Here is a 25584-nt window from a genome sequence, read left to right on the forward strand (position 1 = left end):
TAACGTGCATGAATTGCAACTTAAATTTTCTAGCAATTTAAAGCTCCCACAACCCCATTTTCACGATTTAGACTACTATTTTGCTTGCCGCTACTATGAGAATCGCGCTTTTGCTTCCTTTTCTTCGAGCTACGAAGATGTTTCAGTTATTCAGGCTGTCTCTTGCTGCTTCCTTTTCTTCGAGCTACGAAGATGTTTCAGTTATTCAGACTGTCTCTTGCTTACCTCATGGATTCAACAGCAGACTGAAAGGTTGACCTATTCAGAAGTCTTTGAATCTACACTTATTTTCAACTTCTAGAAGCATCATTTTTTTCACATCTTTGAAGTTCATATTACATGATTGAACTGTCTCGATTTGTATCACCGGATCTCTAAATATCCATACGTGTAAGGTCAGTCGCTTAGCCTCCTACTTAATCCCTATGTGATGTAGGCGCATATGGGTAGGAATGCAGCTTAGTTGAGCAAAGCAAATTGCAGTAACCAACACCATTGGCACTGAATTCTTCAACCCACAGATTCCTCAGAAATCGAAAGCTTCACGAAAATAAATATACATCTCACTAAGATTTACAGTAACCATATCTCATCATTTAGAAGTAATCTAGAGGTGCTGCATAAGTTAGCAGGGAAGCTGTCTCTTAGTTATTTTCTTGAGCTCTCTAACATATCAAAAATTGGCTAACATTTCAAGACTCCCAAGCTTTGATTTGAGTTTCCAAAACTAATCCATTACTAGCCAGCCAGGTTTGATCAGGATATCTTGTTTGAAGTTGCGGCCAGTCACCGATGTCGACTCGCCCTGTCGACGGTAGCACTGCATAAGAAAAGAATGCAAAACAGTGAAGCTCTTAGCATAACCAAGAATACAACAGACTAGACTACTGGTACTTGGAGATTGTTTGGGGAAGCTTTCAAATGCCAGAAATCTTACTCTATGGCCAGTTTAATAATCTAAACGTTTCTGGTTTCTTGTTTACTCTTATTTAATAAAGAACAATGGAGCTACAAAATGATAAAATAACACTTTTACTCGTGTTTTATAGAAGAAACTGAAAAGAAAAACACAAACAAGAAACAAAATTTCTATACAGTTCTGAAAATGTTTATGAAAAAGGATAATCACGAAATAAGAACGGTAACCAAACGCGTGTGTTTCTCAAAGATCGGTGAAAAGAAATGGGAAACCAGATAGGGGAGTAAATAGTTTCACTAATTTGGTCTCATAACATTTATCCAAAGGAGTATGCTCGTCAATCCTCTTCCATCCCCGAACCATCAGGGGATGTAGGAAGCGAAATCATTTGGAGTGGTTCTATTGATAAACGTCATAAAAGCATCTGAAACGTGAGCGAGGACTATGCTAATAACATAGCAACCTTTTACTTAGGAACACGAAATACTTGTGATCGTTCTAAATTTATGGGAAATAAATATGATATAAACTTCTAAAGGGTGCAGAAGTGCCATGTTACCAACCTTGTAACAGACAATTGTGTCATCGGGGTACATTGCGAACAATTTAGTTCCAAGGCGTGCATGACAAGAATCACAGAGGCTCTCATCATTGATCTGAACATGCCTTGATCTTTCCTCCAATCTGGCCAACCTCGCCTCAAGGTCTAGAGCACGGGAAGTACTATGTAAAATCTGGAAAAAGTAAGAAGTAGTTAAAGCTTCTGCAGTTAGTCTACTCAGTTAAATCAATTGGGGTTTGACGACCGATGCGTAATAACAGGAGGAGAGGAATGGAAGACTGCTGCTTCAGCCTCCTCTTCGGTGCCTTAATAGCGCTAAACGCTCAACAATGACACCACTAAACAAACTAATTTCACCAAATATATTTCCCAATAGTTCACACATGTTCACACATTTTCCAAAATCAATACAATCAATGTGCATAGTTGTAGGAACTATCACCAAAAGAGAAACGTTCTTGTTTTCCTTTTTTTACTTCAGTAAAAGCTGTGGGGAGGGAGAGGAGGAGAAAGAGAATGAGAGAACCTGTCCTTGACGGTGGTGATGAACTCGAGCTCTCAACACTTTTAATATTGTTTCTGAAGCAATTTGAAGCGGCATATCTGGCGATAAAGTCTGCACTTGAAACCAAATATTGATATGAACATAAAGGGTACAAATATTTACAAACAATCAGAAAGGGAACAGAAAAGGAAATCTAACGTAGTTTCTGTTTCTTCTCTACGGATTTTTTGTTTTTGTTTTTGTTTTTTGTTTTTTTTTTTCTTAAACCAAGGAAGTTGATGTATATATATGCAGGAATAGGTGCATGCTTGAAGGATGCAGTATTTGATACCTCTAAGACTCGCAAAGGATCCAAAAATTCTCCATGGTTGTGGAGAAGGCGAACAGCAGCTTTAAACATAGGCTCCTTACCATTTTGAGGATCCAAATACATATCCAGTAACCTATAGTTGTCGTGTCGTAAGCACAAATCAATTTTTTTAAAATGCACTGCGGTCTTAATCGTATCATTGAAAATGAAGTGTTTAAGGCACGTAAAACATAAAGAACAAAGATAAGCAAACAGAGGAAGAAAATTAACTGCATGTAGGCATCTGATCTGCCAATTTCAGCACAGTACTGCTCAGCAGCTTCACTGTCTTCAAGTTTCCTGACATATCAAATAATATTCTGTGAGTAATTGAATATCATGTTCATGTAAATGTATATTTAAAGTGTTGAATAATGCTGCAGGTGTTTGTACATTAAAAATTCAAATGAGAAGATATCCAAAGTCCAACACATGGCAGCTAACCAGGCAATTTATCTAAGTGAGACAATTATTCCAATGCACAACGAAACCCAAAATCTACAGCTAAGTTTCTGGATTAGCGATTCGTATTTAGCATCTTTTGTAACTTAAGAACTGTTTAGAGTCTCATATGAAACTTACAAGGCTAGAATCCGGAGGACCAACGCCTCTTGCCCTAGTTTCCGGTATAGAATAGCCTGTCCAGTCAAACAGGGAAAAAACGATTAAAAAGAAACACACACCAGTATGTAAGTAAATGCCAGCCTGACATGACCTTAAATAAAAGGCAAATCTGGCGTATAACAGGGCGTACTATGTCATCATGCGTAAAGAATTGAGGCACGCAAGTGTAAAAAAGGAATTGATAGAAAACCTCAGATAAAAGATTTGTATAAAGGATAATCAATAAAATAATATCCGAACAACCTTTTCCAACCATAATTCTGATCCTTCAATCAAGTCTAGAACCTCTTCTGGATCATACAAATCTGAAGACTGTAAAAAGATCTGTAACCTTTCTCGGATTGGCTGTTCAAACATTGAGTTAATTCTCTGATCAGAAATTTTTGTGTCTGATGATGAATCAAGGTTTTGAGTACTTTCGACTTCAACTGCTGATTTGGCTAATGAGAGAGCATATAGTGAGTGGAAGTGAGGATCACAAGACTCTTTCTCTTCGATCAACCACTGAATATACCTAAAAAGATGTGGATGTCAACCAGAAAAGACTGTTATAAGAAACAAAATACAAAAACTGCATGTATGTGTATGTGTATGTGTACGTATATGCATATGAATGTATGTATACTTTGATGAGACAGAGAATATATTTTATCAAAAGAGAAGAACCCAGCCTAAAGACATTAGGGATCCCTAAGTCTAACTCGGAGGATTGACAAGGAAAGACCTTCAATCTAAGTGGATGAGTAATCACTGTATATTACAAAACGAATTGTGTAAGGCACCCTAAGAAAAAAAAATATTTACAGCTCGCAGGATTAGGCCTAGTTACCAGGAGAAAGAAAGAAGAAAAAAGGGAAGTAAAATGAAGTCAATTTAAGACGCACCTTTGAAGAATTTCTACCTTCTTGGGATCAATAGCCCTTATTATGTCATCTGAAATATAGGGGAAACGGGTTGCATTAACGTAAATGTATGTTTGGAGGGATGGGGGAATCAAAGTTACAACGGCATAGAATAAAGATGATAGAATAGACTTTAAAACAATAATAATATCAAGAGTTGAAGGAAGTAAATGAATAGAAAAGCATAAAAATTCAATTATACAAATGAATGACCATTAAAAGAAAGAGTAGTCTCAGCTGGTAGGGAACTGACTTAAGGATGTTCTCTCTCTCTTGGCACTCTCATTCCTACGTCTCTTGGATACAAATCCATTTTGGGTGATGCTCCACCTCTCTTATATTTCAATAAGAAAATGAATGACCGACCTCTTTTCTCTTTTAGTTGGGGAGGTTGATTTTTTTTTGCATACCCTTCACATTCTTTCATGTTTTCTCAATGAAAGTATGGCTTTTCATAATATCAATACAAAAAAGAAAAAATGCGGCTGCTTCAACTGGAGTCTGGATAAGGCTAACTGCTCTATCTCCTAAACTTCTTAAGAGGACTTCTGACTGATTTTCCACCCTGATTTATCCAATCATAGAGTAGGTTTACTATTTGATGAAGCTACTAGTTCCCGAGTTCTCGAAGGAAGGTGAAACCTTGAGGGAGCTACCAGAACCTACAAATGCTATATCAAGTATTAAATTGTTCGGTTAAGTGACAATTGAAGAATGGTTCACTTACTAGAGGGGTCAAATGGTGGTATTTAGCCTAAATAAATCTAAGATAGCTGGAATTACATCGAAAAATATCCAATAAAAATGGAAGGAAAAACATGAGTGACTTCAAGTTCGCAAAAATACCTGGTGACAATTGAGATGATCTTTTTTCTGATGTCAAAATCTGAGTAGCAAAATGCTGGTTGATGTCTGCAATCTGATAGAAGCATACAGTTAAGATCAGCAAAATATTGCACCACGCCTCAGAATTCCTAGCAATTTTCAAAGTCCACTCAATAGTAAAGTTGGCATATACCCATCCAAGGTGCTGAAGAACCAATGCTTGATCAGACGACTCCTCGAGAATCTTTGATGCCTCTGCAGCAGCCGTTTCCTTACCAGATATATCTACAACATTGTTATCCAGAGTACCTTCATCCATAGAGGAGTCCTTCAAAAGGCGAGATGGATAATTTCTTCCCAAGATACGCCAAATAGCAAGAGCCTTTGAGCTCATCCCTTTACTTGCATAAAGGAAAGCAAGTGTACGCAAATGTCCAGAGTCCTCTAATAAAGATTCCAACTCCTCCTGCACCGCCGATTGAAGTTGTCTGTTTTACAGTGCATAGGACCACTAAGGTTCTGCAATTACCACATCCTAACCATATCTATCTTGAGGCCATAATTAAACAAATGAAATGTTCATGGATTAATAAATTAAAATTTTCTAACAGCATTTAGTTTGATGGCAACTTTTCGTTTTTAGAAAGGGAAACAATATCATCGATGAAAGAAATGGGGAAGAAAAACTCCCAAAAACACGGAGAGGTGCATAACAAAAAGCTTTCCTATTGGAGATTAAGGTAGTAAGACTATAATCATAAACAAGCCATATAATTGTGCATCGGTAAAGAGCATGGAATACAATTAAATCCAAAAAAACCATCAAAATTTAGGGAAGAGTCCCTGAAAATTCTCCCATTTCTTTCACACCAAAGAGTCAAGAAAAAAACTAGAAAAAAAATCACTGTTGAAAGCCAGCCACAACGTTTTCTTCACACCACGGAAAGGATGGTCCACAAAGATGGAAGCAAAAACACATATATGTTACCAGGTATAGACATTGACTACCCAAAAGCATCCGGCATTACAAACCAGTAATGAGAAGCAAAAGAGAAGAGGGCAAATAGATGGCACAGATGTTCGTCGCTAGAAAGGCACAACATATCAAGAAGGTGAGAGGCAAAGATAAGGCGTTCTCCTTTGAAAGCGATCAACGGAGTTGATACTCCCATGACAAAGTTAGCATAAGAAGATTTTAATTTTCTTAGGATAAGCGTCCTTCCAAATCACTGAATAAAGGTTGTGAAGAGATGAGTCTTTAGAATGTATTAAATCCTACATCAATGATCGTACTGTGAAGGATTTTGGAGGGTCCAGAGGCTAAAACCACGAATCATCAATATTCCTTAATTAAGGAGGGAAAATAAGAGTCTGGCACATCAGCAGCTTCATTGTCCTTAAGGTTTCGACGAAGACCCAAATTCCAAGCACTAAGTTCGGCATTTCAAATTTATGCAACAGAATCATTTGGCCTAGAAGTTAATCGAAACAAGCGTGGATAGCAGTGAGGCCGTATTGGCACTATAGCGGCAGATGGAGCATGTGATTAGTGGTCTTCTTATATCTTCCACAACACTCACCAATGTATCTAAAAATTTTGTCAGAGCGGATAGGAAGAGGGAGGTTTCGAATTGTAATCCAATCTCCATAGGTGCTGATTGTCTAATCACTAGAATAGTTTTGGGGTGTCATCGGATAAAACTCAAGCTTAAGTTCACCAAATTAGGTCCATTCAGCATGGGTGCACAAATGTGAGGCCGTATTGATGCTATAGCAGCAGATGATGTCTTTATTATCTGGGAAAGGGCTTATGAAGAGTCGATTGACCATATTCTATAAGGAGGCTTTGATGTCGATCCACGAGTCATGTGAATGGAGGCGTCAGACAATAATTACCTCCTTCCAAAATGATAGGTAAAGGTTGTTGATTAGGTTGAAGGTGTGCCCCAGTTGTGGCTAGGGATTCATGTTTTCTTGGGGCCTTGATTATGTTAATGGTCAAAAGGAGTAAAAATATGTTAACACAGAAAATGTTAACACAGCATACAGAAAATGTCTTCTTCAATATGACATGCATAACATAATGAGTATAAATATGGAGGAACACATGTACACATTACTATTGAAAAGTAAACACAATAAAAGAGAACTGCATACCACAACGCAACTGTTTGCCGAAGATGCCAGTTCTTCCATCTTATCAATAGAATTTAAAGTTCTATATAGGCACATTAATAGAGTGTCAACTCCCTCTCTAACGGCTGATGTTAATTCTTTTTGGCGGGATGCCTCGAAGTACCTATATTGACAGATAGAGATCTTACTTTTCTTAATATATATAAAAAAAGGTAGATAAATAAATAAAGAAGAAGCAAAACTTATCACTGAATTTGCAAAAAGTAATGGCCACGTTATATTATCTAGAAGTGAACTACAGAAATGAAATATTAAGCTTTTTTTTCTTCATAACTTTTTTACAAGACTAACTTTATATCGATGAAAAGGAGAGAAAAAAACGAGAGGAAACCTAAGGCTCTCAACAAAGGCTGCTAACTACAAGTGACAAGAAACCCAATCTCATAATTCCTTCAGAAAGAAGAAAATATCATATGTATACATATGTATGTCGGTATACATGATAAGAAACAAAACGTATCATTGGAAAACAAAGGGAATACTGCCTAAATGGCCAGGGAAAGAGGAAACGCTCGGCCTGGGAGGTTAGAAAAATCTTCTCCAGTCCATGTTAATCAAAAAGTTGCTCTAATTACTAGAGAGGCATTCCAATTTCAGGCCATATTCTGTACATTTGGCCATAGATCATTAAAACGCTTTTTTTATACGGAAAAACTATGAAAGGATATAAACGGGCATGCGAAAAACTAGCATTAGCTAATTGCGTAGAAAGATGATGTACATGTCAAGGTGTTATATTTCCACCAGCAACGGTCCATGTCCATGTTCTCTTTTTCCTAGAACAAAATTTGTAATCAAAATAAGACGATATTAGCATTCTGCTAATTGTACTTCCACTGCCCCCTTGATCATGGCCACTGAACCTTCCTTCAAAAGATTTTCAACAGTTCTTGCAGTTTCTCTCTGGTATTCTTAATTAACCCTAGTATAAGCCTAGAATCATATGGAGAAATGCTGTGATACCCTATTATCATTCATTGGGCTGAAAAGAAATAGGAAGATCCTTCTTTAAGTTAAACATAGGAATATAGAAAGAAGAAGATTAAATGAGTTGCGAAAACAAACTTTTGACCCAGAAATAGCGCAATCCTCGTCACATTTTGCTCCAAAAAGAAAGGAACTTAAAGACAAAAAAAGTCCACACTAATAAAAATATCTAAAAGAGAAGCTTAACTAAAAAATCAATAAATAAAATACAAATACCTGACAATATGTTTTACGGCTGACTCCAACAAATCTGACCTACTTGGTGGATTCAAGAGAAAATCCTCATTTACAGCAGTTTCTACTCCTACTTTTTTAAGAAATGTGGCTCTTTGGATGGCAAGCAAGCCATCGTCTATAACATCTTCAAAAGGAGAAGGGGGAGGATGCATTGCCCAATACCGATTTCTGGGAATCTGAGAATTAAAAATTTGAAACACTAAAACTACAATATCGAAACGGTGAATTCTTTTCTAGAGAAAAGACACCAATAAATAATTTGAAACTAATTTGAACTCTCAAGTTGTGCATCTAGAAATAAAATGGACAACCAAAATTTTTGCCTTTAGAATACAAGGTAACAAAAGAATTAACAGAATCTACAAATTAAATATTTTATGGCATGGATGAATGTTTTGCTTCTTAGAAAAATACATACAAAGAGTAAGCGTTCTCTGACCAGCCACATGTAAAACTTTATCCCGACCAATGTCGGCATCTTAATTTTTCTCTTTCAAATTCTCTAGTTCCTTTTCAAGTAGCCCAATATAAAAGTTGTGCTGCAGAACTTTTTTCCAATGAGATTTATTTTATTTTTTTAATGTTTTTTGTAAGCAACAATTTCATTGATGTGTAATGAAATTATAAAAGGGGCAGACAGCATCAAGTTATTTAGGCCAATAGACATGATGCAAGGAAACTAATAATTAACATAAAGAGGAAGTACCAGCAGGGACCAACGATTTGGGTCCTTCATCACAAATGGAAATATTTCAGAAGGCTGCATTGTCTCAGATTGCAAAAAGTGATTTACAGCTTCCTCAAATTGCAAGTCAAAAAGCAAGAGAAATCCAATTTGAGCATGAACAAAGTATAGCATATCCTTGGACATTTCACCTGCACACTCTAGGTCCTCAGCCAAAGAGATTGCTTCCTTAAAATTCTTCCTTCTCAGCAAATCTTTAATTTGTTCATCACAAGGCACTTTTTTATAGCACATAACCTATGATTATCAAGCCAAGCAATAAAAGTTAACAGCAACTTTAAATAACAATTTAGAACTAGCTGAGAATCTAGAAACAATTAAATAAGCATCAGTCATGATGCTATATATAGACATATTCTTCCATGCAATGCATTTTCAGTAGGCGTCACAATATATGAAAACAGAAAAGAGAATCACATGCCTCATATATATAAAGTTTCTTATGGATCATAATATTTATATCAGTTCCATCACATGCCTCACATATATAAAGTTTCTAAAATAAAATTTAATATTATACGAATAACCTTAAAAACCAAACATAGTAATGTCAAAAAAATTTCTAGTGAGAATAGTCAAGGTGTCCACAACTCCTCATGGGCACACACATATCAAAAATAAAAGACTTTTGGGGGAACACATTCTTTTCCATATTTTGTGAGTTATGAGTGGAAAATATCAGAGGTTGTTTGACACTAAATAGAGTGGGAAGAGATAAGAGAACTTATTTTTTAGCTTCAACAAGGTGCTGGGTCAAAACTAGCTTGTGTCTAAACCTCACATTGGATAAATTCCAGTTTGAGGGGTTCATTGTCAACTCTTCGAATTTTGAGCTATAATACTTTTGTATTTTTCATTCATAAATGAAAGGTCAATTGCTTTTCCATTTCCCATTTTCTTTCTCTAACTGCTCTTTCGCTTTGGCTTTAAGGAGCCGATCCTCACTACCTTTGGCTAGTCCACTACTTTGTCTAGGCAATCGCTTGCCTTGCTTGCCTCTGTTTTGGTTGGTCGTTCATTCAAGATGGAGAAGAAAATCCTTGGGCTCAACTTTACTAATTGGAACAACAGGAGCATTTTTTAGGAAAAAAAGACTCAACTTTTATTTCCAAAATATGAAAGAATCCAAGGGAACAAAGCCCACAACAAGGAACAACCCTACATAAAAGGACTCCAATCAAGCAAAATAAGACCTACCCAATAATTATAGAAGGAATTCGTCACTGACACCCAAAGGGAAACATTGAATCTTACAAGGGACCAAGCATCAAAAGACTCTCAATCAACCCCTTTGAAGATTCTACTATGCCTCTCCCCCCAAATACATCACAACAAAGCGAATGTCCCGGCTTGCCATAAAAAACTTTATTTCCTCAATACAGAGAAACAACAGGAGCTCTTGTATCTTCAAGGATAAAGAGACCCGCCTGGACAACTTCTTTGATTTTTTATCTTCTTTGGCTCTCACTTGGTGTAAATTTGTAAATATTATACCTACGTTTCCAGCTATAAATAGCCTATCTTCGCTGTGCATTTTTTTTTTAATTTCCTTAGGATAGGATAGTTTTTCTCCCTCCTTTTCTAATTTCATCTCATCATTGGAATGCTCACCTAAAGTATATATATACTCTCTAATTCTACAAGATCGATCGCACAGCTCAATATTTATCTGCAAATTGATCTGTTTTATGTAAAACAGTTAAAACATCTATTGATCTAGTGAATTTCTTACCCTATGTTGTATCGCAGGCCTTCAAATTGCAAGACAAAATAAAATTTTCTTGGACTTAATAAATGGGCATACCTTGTTAGTCACAGCAACGGCAATAACATCACCACTGCCATCTTCCTCGTCTGCAACAATGCAAGGCTCAATTCCGTTTCCATTAAAAGTAATAGTTTGAATACAACTACCAGTATTCCTATGATACAACTTCAGCTGCCCACTACTTGCAACAACCACATACGAAGATATCTCAGCAACAGAATTTGGAAGATCATGAAACACGAGACTCCCACCGACGGGTTGACCGTACGCATTAACAGTGATGCCTACTCTATCCATCAATAGTAGCACTTTCCACTCTTTCTGCAACAATTTAAGGCATGGAGGACTCGATAACTCTGGTAATTTGAATATTAAACTATTCGCTCCTGTAACACATGAAACGAGATAATAGCCACTAGCCGTTCCAACGATTATTGAATCATTGAGCCACACCATTGTTGAAACTCCTTCAGTACACTGTAACTCTTTCAAAATTAGAAGAGACTCATTGGCATCATTAACACCTCGCTCGTTTCTACCAGTTCGACGACCTAAAACAACTTCAAATAAAATCAACCTTTTACCAACTAGAGCTGCAAAAACGCAATTACTTTCTTCCTGCGGCCATTCTGACTCCTTGATTTTCAAGCCATTTGTTCGTATTCCACTTCCCAGACTCTGCAAAAGCCTTTGACGTGGGCTCCCTAATCCAGAATTACTATCCGCCCTCCCATACAAGCTAGAACACTCAGACTCACTACTCCTAATTCGTTTCGTAATCAAAGAAACCCCTTTCAAACCGGTCAACCTCTTTACTGGCACTAAAAGAAGTGAATCAACAATATACAGAAACCCATCGGAACAAAGTACTAAAACCTTATCAATTCCACGAAGAACATTCAAATACACAATTGAGGAAACGCTAACCGCAACACTCCTAACAAGTGAAAACCCCTCCGATGAAGAGACAACTCTGGGAGCAGCATCCAAGCCGGTTGTTTCCGAACCAAGTGCGGTAAAACTTGAAGATTCCGGAGTTGCAGAGAATAAAATAAGTGCCCCAGATTTAGTTCCGGCGAAAATTAGGGTCTGGGAATCAGAGAGAGGGGAGACGGCGAGAGATCTAATTGAAGTACGAAAATGAGTGGATATATCGAACTCCTCACCGAGTGGTTCAAGAACAGCCCTTTCGGGCTTGGCCATTGAGTGGGAGAGAAGCAAATTGATCCTCCAGAATGCTAGCTCAGAAACGGCATTAATGGAAGATGAAGATGGAAGGAAGGTAGCTGATCTGAACTGATTGTTTGATCGGAAGTTGGGGCGTTCTTTCGTTGGTAAATTGGGCAAAATGTCATTTCAACGTTACCAAAGCCCCCATTTTCTTTTTCTCCTTTCAATATTCCTTTTCCGTTGGTAAATTTTTGGAGTGGTAAATTTTGGAGTGGTAAATTTTGGTAATTTAAACCATCTAGATAAATAATAAAATCAATCTATAATTAGGGCTATATTTCGATCATTTATACGATTTGGGCTATTTTAAATTTTTATTTTTAATAAAAGTAACAACTCCTAAAATATCTGTATATTTGATTATTTTTAAATATTTAATTAAGATTTACCTTTTAATTTTAATATATTTTAAATAGCTAAAAATTAATTTTAAGGAGTAATTGAATAATAAATAATAAAATAATAACTCTGAAATTAAATTAAATTAAATTAAATATACGTATATATAACTGTATCATAAATTAAAAACGTATAATTGTATTGGATTTTTTGGATTTTTTTTTTTTTTTTTTTGATAGACCATCCTTAACATCTGCCAATTTTGTTAATAGTTAACGAATATTTTTTTTAAAAAAAATAAAATAATGATAATTAAAATATTAAAAAAAAAGTTAAAATTTACTAGACTTAGCCAATATACTTTAAATATTTAATTTGGTTTTTATATTTTTAATAAATCTTAAAATTATTCTTAAATTATCGAATTTGTTAAATAATAATAACTTTCATGTAAAACAAATATACTTTAGGAATATATTTTCAAATTTTACAATGAAATGTCTCATAAATAATAGAGAATTTTAAAAAAGAAATCAACCAAATGATATTTTAACCTAATTAAAATTATGAAAATTTATATATTTGGTACCGAGGTTTAGGATAAGCCGCATTTTTAATATTCTAATAAATATATATATATATATAGATATGCATAATTATTAAAGATCAATTGTAAACTTATAGATTTTTTGGATGAGATCTTACTAAGTTTAACTAAGTTTATTCGTAAAAAAAATTCAAACCATATCATTTGTTCATCTCGGTATCAATTCGATAATAAATAAATTTAATTAATTAAAAAATTGTGCCATAAACTTTTTGAATTATTTTGTCACGGTTGTAAATCACAAAGTTAATTTATCATTATAAGAAAAAGAGATAATTTTGTGTGAAATAAGGGAAGTATCAAATTTGATACAAACACAAAGAGGTTCGACAAGAAGGTCGTTTTGAGGTTCCAGAGTGAAGGAGAATTAATAGGAGTAAGTAGCTCGAGTTGCCCCATTACCAAATCAAAGGGGCCGCCTTTGCTCAATTTGGGTTGGACCTTGATGAGTTGTTAACTTTATTCCGGTAGATATTGCAATTATGTCTTGGACGGAGATGGGTCCTCAAGTGCAAAGGCAGAAGAGAGTCCTATAAGGCCAACCCTCAACGGTGAATGTCGAACCACTAATACCGACTCAGTGATCCATAATAGAAGTAGATATTGATATTTAAGTACTTGTAGAAACTAATACTATTAGTATTACATGTGAAATACCTAAAATGTCATCGACAAAGGATGATTCTTTTATTTAGGAAGACGTGCTATTAGATGATGGGACACTCAATTTAATGATGACAACTCCATTACGAATCCCTCACATATAGGAATGGACAAGCCCGAGATCTGGACATTAACAAACTTGGCAGAGTACTCATACGTTATTCTGATGCCTGAATTACCATTCAAGTTTGCGCCCTTGCTTATATCTAAACCAAGGTCACCCATGTTCTTAGGCCTTTCAAAGCCTACAATGGTCACCTTGTCAATGATCATCTTCTGGCTCAAAGCAAATCCTCCATTTATAACCTGAGATTTGATCAGTAACTTACTCCCAACTGCTTCACTGTAAAATCTTACCAGACTCCAATTACCTCCCTCTTCTCCCATTTCCATCTCTTCTCCATCATCCAAGAACACCTCTCCAGAGCTGCTTTGACCATTGCTGACGACTACCAAAAGCTTGAACTCTGTCTTTCGAGCTGCTTGTGTTGTCGTCGCCTCTCCGTGTAATGCTAATATGTTTCCTTCCCTGACGTGCACATTTATATGATCAGCAGGTGCGTCTAGAGTGATTTGCTGCCCTGACTTTATAGCCACTGACTCAGAATAGTTAAAGAGGCTAAACCAGTTTCCTGCAGGAAAATATGCATCAACAGAAATAGCTCCCTCCTTCAGAACTGGAGAAATCAATACACCTGCTCCAAGTAGAAACTGGGAGTTGATTTCATAGGTCCTGATATCCTGAGGGAATGAGAAGAAGAGAGGGCGTGCAATTGGTGTCCCCTTTTTGTGTGCCTCATACATCAAAGTGTAGATGTAAGGAAGTAAGCTATAACGAAGTGCAAGCACCTTCCTGGCTGATGCAGCAACCGTATCCCAAAGATAAAGCTCTTGACGAATGGATCCTTTGTCAGAATGATCTCTAGCAAATGGGTAAAATGCACCTAACTGCAAAAGTTAAACAAGTTTTTGTTGAGGATCGTTGGGAGGGAGTCCCACGTTAGCTAATTTAGGGAATGATCATGAGTTATAACTAAGTAACACAATCTCCGTTGGTATGAGACCTTTTGGGGAAGCCCAAAACAAAGCCATGAGAGTTTATGCTCAAAGTGGACAATATCATACCATTATGGAGAGTCGTGATTCCTAACATGGTATCAGAGTCATGCCCTTAACTTAGCCATATGCCAATAAAATCTTCAAATGTCAAACAAAGAAACTGTGAGCCTCGAAAGTGTACTCAAAAGTGACTCAAGTGTCGAACAAAGGGTGTACTTTGTTCGAGAACTCCAAAGAAAGAGTCAAGCCTCGATTAAGGAGAGGTTGTTCGAGGGCTCCATAGGCCTCGGGGGAGGCTCTATAGTGCACTTTGTTCGAGGGGAGGATTGTTAAAGATTGTTGGGAGGGAGTCCCACATTGGCTAATTTAGGGAATAATCATGGGTTTATAACTAAGGAACACAATCTCCGTTGGTATGAGGCCCTTTGGGGAAGCCTAAAGCAAAGCCACGAGAGCTTATGCTCAAAGTGGCCAATATCATACCACTGTGGAGATTCATAATTCCTAAGAGTTTTGATTACAGTGAATTGTATGGAGAACTTCGCACCTGAATCCAACGTCGGCAAAGCTCTTCCGTCGTATCTCCAGAAAATCCACATATGTCAGCACCAACCATTGGAATTCCAAAGAGTCCAAAGTTCAAAATGGATGGAATTGTGTAACCTAAATCATTCCAAGTCGCAGCATTATCTCCAGTCCAATGTGCTGTGTACTTCCCAGAGCCTACAAAAGTTGATCTTGACAGAACAAATGGTCTTTTGCCCGTTACTTTTACTAATGAGGCATGAGTAGCCTTTGACTCCAAGAAACCATATAAGTTATGAGTATTATACTCTGTCAAGTTACCAAAATGAAGACTTGATGCTGGCACAGTCCTATTGTTAATTGGACGTTGGACTCCAGCATTGTTAATCTTGTAAGGAGGGTTATCAAGATTAGAAAATGAGCTGGTTGAAGAGGTTATAAAATTTGATATCTCATTCATATCAATCCAAAGACCATCAAACGGAACAATATCTCGAAGTAATTTAATCTCATCACCCCAGAAAATCTCACTGTTTGGATGAAGAAAATCAGGGAAGTAAACAGGTCCAGGCCAAACCTCACCCAAGTATGGAACCCCGTCATATTTTATAAAGATATCAGCTTCTATCCCTCGGATGTATGTTCCATATGTCTTGTTTGTACTAATACCTGCAGAACATAAACAGTATAAGAAAATACATGAACATAAACAATAAATGATAACGATTGCACTGCTAAAAACACACCGGGATCCAAGATGAGCACATATTTTTGTCCATTTTGATGAAGATTATCAACAAAGTTCTTCATTTTCTCCACGGGAAAATTGATGGGATCAAAAGTGAAGTCCTTATACCCATCCATGTAATCAATGTCTGTCCACATAACTTCAAGAGGTATGCCGGCTTTGGCATAACGAGCAACTACAGTCTCAATATCAGAAACATTCTTGTAGCCATAACGACATTGGTGAAAACCTTCAGACAAGAACGATTTGTTAATTACTTGTTACTGTAATATTGCATTAGAGTTCAAATGAATAGAACGTGCTTTCTTTTTCATAAAGTGATTGGAGTGTCACCAATCCTTGAAATCTTCCAATCTATTAAATTGAACTTATCGGTTTGATACACAAATTCAAAAGAACCATGCAATTGCAAACACTAACTGTTGCTGTAGATGAAATCTCAAAATAATCTCACAGACATAAATATCGAGACAATAGGAAGACTTACCGAACGACCAATAAGGCACGGGTGCAGGCCGCCCAATAAGCTCCGTATACTGATCTATCACTGATATCGGTGACGGACCCGCAAAGAAGTATAAATCAATGATTCCACCAATAGCCTTGTAGCTAATCCTATCTCCAGTGTATATAATATCCATACCATTACTGTTCAGTAACAGAACTCCATGCGTCGTCCCTGCCGCAACTTTACCATCGCGAGACGGCGACCGGACGTCAATGTAGAAGGGATGAGCACCGTAGAGGTTCACGTCAGTATTAACACTACCGATATCGGCGTTCCAAAGCGTCAAAGTTTTACTTTTATCCGGCACGAGCTTGAACGACTTCCTGGTTTGCTCGCCAATGCCAAACAAAGACGATCTGTCCTTGGGAAGCGAAGAGGATAGTTGAATGTATTGGTCCTTGAAGACAAGAAAAGTCTCCGAATCGGAGAAATTAGGCGATGTGTCGAAGAGGACATCGCCAGATGATCGCCGGTGCACGGAAAAGCCGAACGGTGCGGTGTCATGGAGGCTGAAAATGAGATCGGAAGCCGGATCGGAGATGACAGAGGTTTCCGGTGAGCCGACGTCTCTTTCCGGCAGGGAGCGGATACGGGAGTTCGATCGACGGGGAATTATCTCGTCCGGTACTTCCCATCGTTCCCGATTTGAGTCTGTTATTCGCACTCTCAGCCGATCTTTGGTTTCAAAACTGCAATAACATATTTTATTTATTTATTTTACCATTAATTATTTTTTCCCTTAAACTATTTAAAAAAAAAAAAAACTAAAATATACTCACATTCTTTAAAATTTAAAAATAATTCTTATTTCTAAAATTATATATACAATTTAATTTTATATCTAATAAAATATTAAAAATATTTAAATATGTATTTACGAAATTAAAAATAAAAAATGTAGATACATTTTTGAAAATATTAAATATAAATTTGAAAGTTTAAATATTAAAAAATCATATTTATAATTAATGAAAAATTATATATATTTTTAAATAATTTTATAAAAGTGCTGAGAATATTTTATATTTATAAATAAATAAAAGAAGCAGAAGAAATTCACCTGGCTTGGAGGCTAAGTCTCTCAACGTCAGGTCCATACACCGAGGATTTGTCGATCAGGTCAAGATCGGCGGTCAACGACTTTCCGGTAGGGTCAACACGCCCCGATCTAACTCGGTATCCATATCCGACGGCCGAGTTTTCTCTCTGCTCGCCGGCGGCGAACGGGAGAGATGCAGTTAGACGAAAGAAGCAAGTGAAAAGGAAGAGTACGACGGCGGAGAGTAAACGACGGCGACGGAGAAAAGCTTGGAGAGATTTGGAACCAGTCGCCATTCTTGTCGAGCTGTAAGAGTGAGCTCTTCTTCTTATCTCTTGCAAAAAATGTCACTATCCATTGTTGACAAATACGTTTTAGCTTCTTATTTCATTCCTTTTTTAAAAAAAAATTCTCTTTTTTTATTTATTTGGAAACGTTGTGTTTTATTTAGCCAATGGCAGCTTCGGAAGGTTATCGGGTTAAAATTTACTTAGATTTATCGTTCGTTTTTTCAAAATTAGCTATAAAAATATGTTAAATTATTCTACGAATGGTTATAGATCGACACATCAAGTTAGGTTTAGCAACCGCGTAATCGGAATCTGAAAGTTGAAACACGACAATACTATCCTACAACCGAAAATGTGGAAAAACTATCTAATAATGACTTGCTTTCCGTGGCCTTCTCACCGGAGCACGTGAAGCGTTCATGAATCCTTTACTTTTACTTGAAAAAGGTTAAACATCACGGTTGGGATCGAAAAATGTTTTCATACGGTGGACCTCATATTTATTAGATGTTTTTTTAGACTCTATTTTTTTTTTCTTTTTCTGGATAGGGTTAGATGTATAGTATTTCTTACACACGGTTCACTCACATGGGCATGACTCACTAGACGGGCTCGTTAACGTAAGCCCTAGGCATACTTTATTTTATTTGGAGTCGTCTTGTCAAGTGTTTGGTATAAAGGTGGCGAAAGGTACATGAATAAATAGAGACTACATCTGAATAAAAGTGATTCTAAAGATATAATGATTGAAATTACTAATAATAACAAGAAGGGGCGTGCATTTACCTTTTAGATAGCTCAATCATAACAACTCCAAAAAGTTATACAAATTTAGCTTAGAGCAGCAATTTTATATTGAGTGACCTTCTAGAAACTTTCTTACAAAGTGTGTGAGTGAGGACAAATCAGGTTAAATTGGCCCGTTCGACCTGTGGGGATAGTCTTTACTCTTAAGGGTTGAATTTGAATACTAAATCTTAAATATGATGTGCTACCGGATGTGTATGTCTTCTAATGATTTTTCCCGTTTTTTGTGCTACTTTTGTGGAGTGTGGTTTGAGAAGAACTCTACAATTTCTAGAATATGAATAAGATTTAGGAAGAGGCTCTTAACTGCGCAGGAATATGAATAAAAGACGTGTGTCCGTGCATCCACTCGAAAATACCTGCCTATAGGATGGTATTGCCTCTCTAAGAAGTTCGTGAGGTGCCGCTGTAACTTATTACCTCTCGATTCACCCCCCAAAAAGGAGAGAGATGTCCCGTCCCTTCTTTATGCACATCCATCTAAATAGCAAGACACAAAGGTGTACAATATATACAGTGAAGTTTGATAGCAAGACACAAAGGTGTACAATATATACAGGGAAGTTTGATGCCTCTCTATAGACCTCCGTTAATCAATAACCTTTCACTTAATCAGTAAAGTACTAAAACAGTCTTTGTAGCTAGTTAGGATTGTTTCGTGTTGGGAATGTTAGTGACTTCATATATTATCGAATGAAGTTATTCCAATATGGCTGTTGTTTAATAATGTTTGAATGTAGATTAAAAAATTTGCACTTCACTTTTATCGGGTCTCTCATACATCCAACAGTATAAAACTGTCACTCACTTTTATCGGGTCTCTCATACATCCAACAGTATAAAACTGTCACTCACATCGCGACCGTATTTCTAAATAATTTCTTCATTTCAACCCTTCCTTTCTACTTGATTTATTTGTTTATTTAGTTTTCGGGTTGGGGCATGTAGATTTTCTTCTTTGCTTATGGCAACTAATGGAAAAAAAGTGGAAAGACTTTTGGTCAAAGGATTGAAGTCATTTCCAACTTAATTTAAAGGTAAGTTTGGGAGTATTTTAAATTGATTAAAATTACTTTTTTTTCGTATTTAAAGTCACTCTAGAACACACATTTAATCATTCAAAATCATTTTAATGTGCAGCGGTTTACATACAAAGCTCGGATGGATTAAGATTCTAAAGGAAAAATATTTCCCAAAAAAATGGATAAGATGTTCATCGACGTATGAGTAGTTAGCATGAGAAAACAAATAACTTAAGTAGAAGAAGAAAAGCTTTAAAAAGGACAATAAATCCACCACATATCTCCACTATGTTATATACTATCTACTTCCGACATTCATTTTCACAACTTTATTTTGGGTTTCATCAAAAAAAAAAAGGTCTCATACGAACAAATTATTATCCCATACTTATATACTCATGATCACAATCTCGTAATTTCTTAACAAATGTGAGACTTAAGTCGCATTACAACAAGAAACTCTATCTCAAACTCGTTGTAGATCCAACCATTAAATTTTAGTTCCAACAAACCGAGCTTTGAAAGAGGAGGATAGTTCCAACAAACCGAGCTTTGAAAGAGGAGGAAAAAGGTGATGGGTTAGGTGTAATGTGGTAAGGAAATAGGCAAGGTAGATACAATGGTTGTACTAAGCAGACCACCAAAAAGCATCACATTAGGAACAAACAAGGCAGTAGCAGTCATACCATCCAAAGAAATAACTCGTTTACTTCTCAAACTCAACAAAGTTCAGCTAAATCTGAGTGGTTATAAGTACCTCATCCGAGTAAGAAACAGATCCAAGACGCTGAATTTTGTTGTTTGTCCATTATCCATGGCTTCTTTACAGTCCGAAGCAGCAGCAGCAGCAGCAGCAAAAGCAGAGGTTGGTGAGTACAACCATCTTGCAGTGGCATCGCCGCCGACGAGGAAGTGGCGATGGGGGCTTGTTTTGGTCAGATTGGTGGCTTCTTTCGCCACTGCCTCAGCAACCCTTGTGATGGCTCTTAATAAGGAGTCCAAATCTGTTGTTGTTGCCACCGTTGGAACTGCTCCACTCACTGCCACTATATCTGCGAGGTTTCAGCACACTCCTGCGTTTATGTAAGCTTCTTAAATTGTGCCTCTGTTTTGTTTTTCTTCAATGATTTTTGTGGTTTTACCCCTTTTTAACCATTTCTAGACTTAATAACCAAATCATGTCGTGTGTGACCAGACTCTATACGGTAAAACTAGAATCGTGAAGCAATCAATAAAGTAAATCCAATGAAGCAACAACTAGTATTATAGAGAAGCGGTCAAGTTGCTAGAGTAACCAAAGTAATGATAAAACCCATTAGCAGAATGAGTTCTATGATAAAACCCATCTATCGTTTTCCTATTTCTAGTAAAAATTCAAAAAAGAATCCATTTATAATCCGTGAATTGAATTAATGGATCTTTTAATTCGAAGGGCCAATAAAATACGTGAAGCTTAGAAAAAACTTGCAGCTCAACAAACTTACTAACCTCTTTTCTATTCACTTTTGTGACTCTTGCTTCTCTCATGATTATTGATGTTTTTTAGATGATGAATGTGGTAAAGTTTAGTTTTTAAAGTTGAGTATATAATAATTTAATTCTTGTATCTTTTTTTTGAAATAATTCAGGAACTAAGATTTAATTTGGGATAATTTAATTCTTGTAATCTAAAATTTATAACAGTAAAGTTTATATTTGTTCATATTGTGAAAATTTCATTTTAAGGTAAAGTATTTGATCTTTCATGAATAACCATTTATTCTTAGTACTAAATACATTTAGTTCCAAAGATTCTACACAGTAGGAACTAAATCATTACACTTTTTTGCAAATTAAAAAACTATTATTTTTAGTAGTAATTAATAGTCTAATTTTATCCCATTTTTCAAAAGGCTAAAGGTATAAATCCCACCAAATTAAGCAAATAATATAAATAAGTTAAATTAATAAAAATATATTTAAACAACCGAGTAAAAAAAAAAATACAATTAATAAAAATACTCTTTTAAAGTTTAAAAAATACAATTAATTTTTTTAAATGTTTCATTAATATTTTAAACCTTTTTAAAAAACTTTCTTAGATAATCTAAGAATAGATAGACAGTTTTTATCAGATAATCTAAGAGATGTCAATAGATAGTTTTTATCAGATAATCTGAGAGAGGTAGATAGTTTTTATCAGATAATCTAAGAGATGTCAATAGATAGTTTTTATCAGATAATCTAAGAGAGGTAGATAGTTTTTATCGGATAATCTAAGACAATTTTTATAGGATAATCTAAGAGATGTCGATAGAAAGTTTTTATTAGATGATCTAAGATGTCGATAGATTTTTATCAGATAATCTAAGATGTCGATAGATTTTTATCAGATAATCTAAGATGTTGATAGACAGTTTTTATCAAATAATCTAAGAGATGTCGATAGACAGTTTTTATCAAATAATCTAAGAGATGTCGATAGACAGTTTTTATCAAATAATCTAAGAGGTTAATGCTATTTTTAAAATTTCAAAATTAAAAAAAAAAATTAAGGTAGACTATTTTAAAATAAAATAGTAACTATTTTCATTCCAAACTAACTATTAAAAATATTTTTATTTTAGATTTTTTTAAAAAAAAATTAAAAGTATTATTAAAAGATTTAAAAGTTAAAGAGTATTTGTTTTTAAGATAAGTATAAAATTTAATGGTATTGTTATTAATTTAGCATTTAACTAAAACACTATCTCCATAATAATACCTTTGGACTAATAAAAGCTTATGAAATTTAATGAATAGACTAAATTTGCTATTTAACTAATATTTAATTAACTATAAATACGATTTAGCAAAAATCAATATTAATTCTAATGAAGAAAATAATAATAAAAGTAATTTATATACATAAAATGAGATGTACGTACTTGTCGCAGATTCTTCGTCGTAGCAAATGGAGTGGCCACTCTACACAACTGGTTGATGATAGCCCTAGACATCTTCGGACCCGATTACCGCTTCCATGGCTTCCGTCTTCCCATTATCGCCATTCTAGACATGGTAAATACATCTTCATGCCTAATCCCCATCCTAATTTCAAAATTCCTATATCTACAACACCAATAACATTTTAACTCACCGATCTATCAAAATGGCGGCAGACGACGGTGGCTCTTGCATCGGCAGGCGACGGCGCAGCGACTTTCATGGCGGCGCTTGGAAAGAACGGAAATAAGCACGCTAGATGGAACAAGATCTGCGACAAATTCTCCGCCTACTGCGACCATGGCGCCGGTGCGCTCATCGCCTCCTTCGTTGGCCTCTGTCTTCTTCTTCTCATCAGCTCCATCTCCATTATCAAGCTGCTACACAAACCGAGACCTTCCATCGCTTCGCCATAGCCGATCTGCTTCAAAACGCAGCGTTTCGCTGCATTCGCCCTTCCGTCGCCATCTCCATTACTATTGTTGCGTTTGGTTGGTTTAATTTCATTTCTTTCAGTCCGAACTCCCGTGTGCCAAAAAATATCAAATTGTTGGGCCGTGGTTTATTTATTGGGCTTTTGTGTTTCCAGGCCCAATATAAATTGTTGGGCTGAGGTTTATTTCTTGGGCTTTTGTGCTTTCAGGCCCAATATATATTTTATGGGGAAAAAATTGTGTATTTTCCTTTTTGGGCTTTTGTGTTCTCGGAGAGGGAGAATTTCGTATTTATTGTTGCGCGGTTGAGGAGTGAAGTTCTCGAGAGGGAGGATTTTGTGTTTATTGTTGTGCTGGTTGAGGAAATAAAGTTCTCACAAATGACGTCGGTTTAGGAGATTAGGGAGGGAGGATTCCGTGTTTATTATTGCGAGGTTTGAGGGAGTAAAGTTCTCGTAATTAAACTACTGATTTAGGAGATCGGGGAGGGAGGATTTCGTGTTTATTGTTGCGCAAGTTGAGGGAGTAAAGTTCTCACAAAATGACGTTGATTTAGGAGATCAGGGAGTGAGTATTTCGTGTTCATTGTTGCGCGGGTTGAGGGAGTAACGTTCTAAAAAATGACGTCTTCTGATTTTTCCTCAACTACCTTCTATCTTGAGGTTACTTTACTTCTATTGACCTGTCATCAAATATGGTAACGTTTCTTCTCTAATTACATTGCTCCTCTGTTCTATTTCGTTTCAAATTTGTATATATTTTCTACCTTCGGTACCTTTAAATCAACGACATAAATCGATCTTTTCGAGTTCATTAGGATCTAAAGCTAAAATTAGTTTAAATAATATATTTTTATTTTAATTTTACCCTTTATCTAAAAAAATATCTTAAAATTAAAAAAAAAAATAAATAAAATTGGTGGGCCGAGGTTTATTTATTGGGCTTTGTGTTTCCAGGCCCAATATCGATTTATTGGGCTGATGTTTATTTCTTGGGCTTTTGTATTTTCAGGCCCAATATATATTTTATGGGGAAAAAAATTATGATTTTCCTCGGACTTTTTAGGTACCGATAGTGATTAATTTTTATTTTCGTTTACTCCAAACTTGTATAGTTGGTAGATAGCTAAATAAGGAAGCTAAGGACAAATACTCGCCTAACGCACGTGTACAACGACCATGAATTAAACTACTGATTTTGGAGTTAGGGAGGGAGGATCTCGTGTTTGTTGTTGTGCTGGTTGAGTGAGTAAAGTTCTCACGAATGACGTGAAGTTGGGGAGGGAGGATTCCGTGTTTATTGTTGCGCGGATTGAGGGAGTAAAGTTATCACAAATGACGTCGGTTTAGGAGATTAGGGAGGGAGGGTTTTCGTGTTTATTGTGTGCGCGAGTTGAGCGAGTAAAGTTCTCATAATTAAACTACTGGTTTAGGAGATCAGGGAGGGAGGATTTCGTGTTTATTATTGCATGGTTTGAGGGAGTAAAGTTCTCAGTATTAAGCTACTGGTTTAGGAGGGAGGGTTTCGTGTTTACTGTGTGCGCGAGTTGAGTGAGTAAAGTTCTCACAAAATGACGTCGGTTTAGGAGATCAAGGAGGAAGGATTCCGTGTTTATTATTGCGTGGTTTGAGGGAATAAAGTTCTCAGTATTAAACTACTGGTTTAGGAGGGAGGGTTTCGTGTTTACTGTGTGCGTGAGTTAAGAGAGTAAAGTTCTCACAAATGACGTCGGTTTAGGAGATCAGGGAGGGAGGATTTCATGTTTACTGTGTGCGCGAATTGAGAGAGTAAAGTTCTGACAAATGACGTCGGTTTAGGAGATAAGGGAGGGGAGGATTCCGTGTTTATTTTTGCGCAAGTTGAGGGAATAAAGTTCTCATAAATGGCGTTTTCCGATTTTTCCTCAACTACCTTCTATCTCGAGGTTACTTTTCTCTTATTGACTTGTCGTCAAATATGGTAGGGATTCTTTTCAAATTACATTACTTTTTTTTGTTTTACTTTGTTTTGAATTTGTAAATTTTTTTACCGTTAGAACATAAATCGATCATTTTGTGCTCATTAGAATATGAACCCACAAATATTATACAATTCCGTTTGCTTTAATAATGCATTTGAGTTTATTCATACATTTAAAATGTTAAATTTACCGTTCTGTCACGCTAATTTCAACGACAATAAAATCAAAATATATATACTTATCCGCTCATATTTAAGATTGACCCTATATAATTATACGTATAATTAGGAATATATGCAATTTATTCTTTGCAAATGTCAACAAAAATCTACGATTTCAAATATAATCATTTTTTTTACTTTATTTCTTTTCATAGAACATGTATACCGAAAAAACTTTTTAAAGTTTAAGGGTATTTTTGAAATAAAATATTAATTATTTTCATCGAACTATTTTTTAATTTTTTTTTAAAGTTTAAGGGTATTATTGAAAATTTAGAGGTATTTTTAGACAAAAATATAAAGTTTAAAAATATTTTTATTAATTTAACGTAATAATATAATTTTGGCGTGGGCAAAATAATAAATTAATAAAATTAAAACCATATCAATTTGAAAATAACTTTAAAAATACCTGCTCAATGTGACAAATTAATAATTATATCAATAACATATATAACATTTTTATTTTATTTCATTTAAAATCAATTCAAAATTATTTTAATAAAAATTATTACCTAAAAAAAAAAAAAAAAAAAAAAAAAAAAAAAA

At 35.6% G+C, this 25584-nt stretch overlaps 3 protein-coding genes and 3 long non-coding RNA genes across 6 annotated transcripts; 3 read left to right on the forward strand and 3 right to left on the reverse strand.

The window, feature by feature from the left end:
- Positions 1-495: 495 nt before the first annotated feature.
- Positions 496-12000, reverse strand: LOC111434183 (transforming growth factor-beta receptor-associated protein 1). The gene is made up of 14 exons (XM_023071550.1): positions 10656-12000; positions 8813-9088; positions 8086-8282; positions 6844-6985; positions 4880-5152; positions 4708-4780; positions 3844-3892; positions 3203-3473; positions 2918-2973; positions 2567-2635; positions 2318-2429; positions 2008-2097; positions 1483-1653; positions 496-820 (listed from the first exon to the last, which is right to left on the reverse strand). Exons 1-14 carry the CDS (start codon positions 11820-11822, stop codon positions 728-730), a joined length of 3039 nt encoding a protein of 1012 aa, XP_022927318.1. The 5' UTR covers positions 11823-12000; the 3' UTR covers positions 496-727.
- Positions 12001-13437: 1437 nt separating this feature from the next.
- Positions 13438-17729, reverse strand: LOC111434234 (alpha-glucosidase). Its single transcript, XM_023071632.1, has 5 exons — positions 17359-17729; positions 16278-16987; positions 15789-16019; positions 15065-15711; positions 13438-14406 (listed from the first exon to the last, which is right to left on the reverse strand). The coding sequence occupies exons 1-5, from the start codon at positions 17631-17633 to the stop codon at positions 13519-13521; spliced, it is 2751 nt and encodes a 916-aa protein (XP_022927400.1). The 5' UTR covers positions 17634-17729; the 3' UTR covers positions 13438-13518.
- On the forward strand, positions 17357-23988 carry LOC111434237. The gene is made up of 3 exons (XR_002708909.1): positions 17357-17651; positions 18749-18842; positions 23976-23988. It is a non-coding gene; the product is annotated as an uncharacterized LOC111434237 (long non-coding RNA).
- LOC111434238 lies at positions 18873-19019 on the forward strand. The gene is made up of 2 exons (XR_002708910.1): positions 18873-18934; positions 18977-19019. It is a non-coding gene; the product is annotated as an uncharacterized LOC111434238 (long non-coding RNA).
- On the reverse strand, positions 20145-22707 carry LOC111434236. The gene is made up of 3 exons (XR_002708908.1): positions 22575-22707; positions 22363-22486; positions 20145-20529 (listed from the first exon to the last, which is right to left on the reverse strand). It is a non-coding gene; the product is annotated as an uncharacterized LOC111434236 (long non-coding RNA).
- LOC111434235 (CASP-like protein 1B2) lies at positions 20244-23108 on the forward strand. Its single transcript, XM_023071633.1, has 3 exons — positions 20244-20539; positions 22372-22495; positions 22597-23108. The coding sequence occupies exons 1-3, from the start codon at positions 20271-20273 to the stop codon at positions 22834-22836; spliced, it is 633 nt and encodes a 210-aa protein (XP_022927401.1). The 5' UTR covers positions 20244-20270; the 3' UTR covers positions 22837-23108.
- Positions 23989-25584: the final 1596 nt, after the last annotated feature.

Source organism: Cucurbita moschata, unplaced genomic scaffold (genome assembly GCF_002738365.1).
Source record: "Cucurbita moschata cultivar Rifu unplaced genomic scaffold, Cmos_1.0 Cmo_Scf00044, whole genome shotgun sequence".
Taxonomy (NCBI): Eukaryota; Viridiplantae; Streptophyta; class Magnoliopsida; order Cucurbitales; family Cucurbitaceae; genus Cucurbita; species Cucurbita moschata.

Coding starts and splice junctions, on each gene's coding strand:
- LOC111434183 (XM_023071550.1), bottom strand. CDS start 11,822: ATGGCCAAGCCCGAAAGGGCTGTTCTTGAACCACTCGGTGAGGAGTTC. Junction 9,089..10,655: donor CCGTTGCTGTGACTAACAAG/GTATGCCCATTT, acceptor TGATAATCATAG/GTTATGTGCTATAAAAAAGT. Junction 2,430..2,566: donor AGATCAGATGCCTACATGCA/GTTAATTTTCTT, acceptor CGACAACTATAG/GTTACTGGATATGTATTTGG.
- LOC111434234 (XM_023071632.1), bottom strand. CDS start 17,633: ATGGCGACTGGTTCCAAATCTCTCCAAGCTTTTCTCCGTCGCCGTCGT. Junction 16,020..16,277: donor CGTGCCTTATTGGTCGTTCG/GTAAGTCTTCCT, acceptor TCTTGTCTGAAG/GTTTTCACCAATGTCGTTAT. Junction 15,712..15,788: donor TGTGCTCATCTTGGATCCCG/GTGTGTTTTTAG, acceptor TATGTTCTGCAG/GTATTAGTACAAACAAGACA.
- LOC111434235 (XM_023071633.1), top strand. CDS start 20,271: ATGGCTTCTTTACAGTCCGAAGCAGCAGCAGCAGCAGCAGCAAAAGCA. Junction 20,540..22,371: donor CAGCACACTCCTGCGTTTAT/GTAAGCTTCTTA, acceptor TACTTGTCGCAG/ATTCTTCGTCGTAGCAAATG. Junction 22,496..22,596: donor TTATCGCCATTCTAGACATG/GTAAATACATCT, acceptor AAATGGCGGCAG/ACGACGGTGGCTCTTGCATC.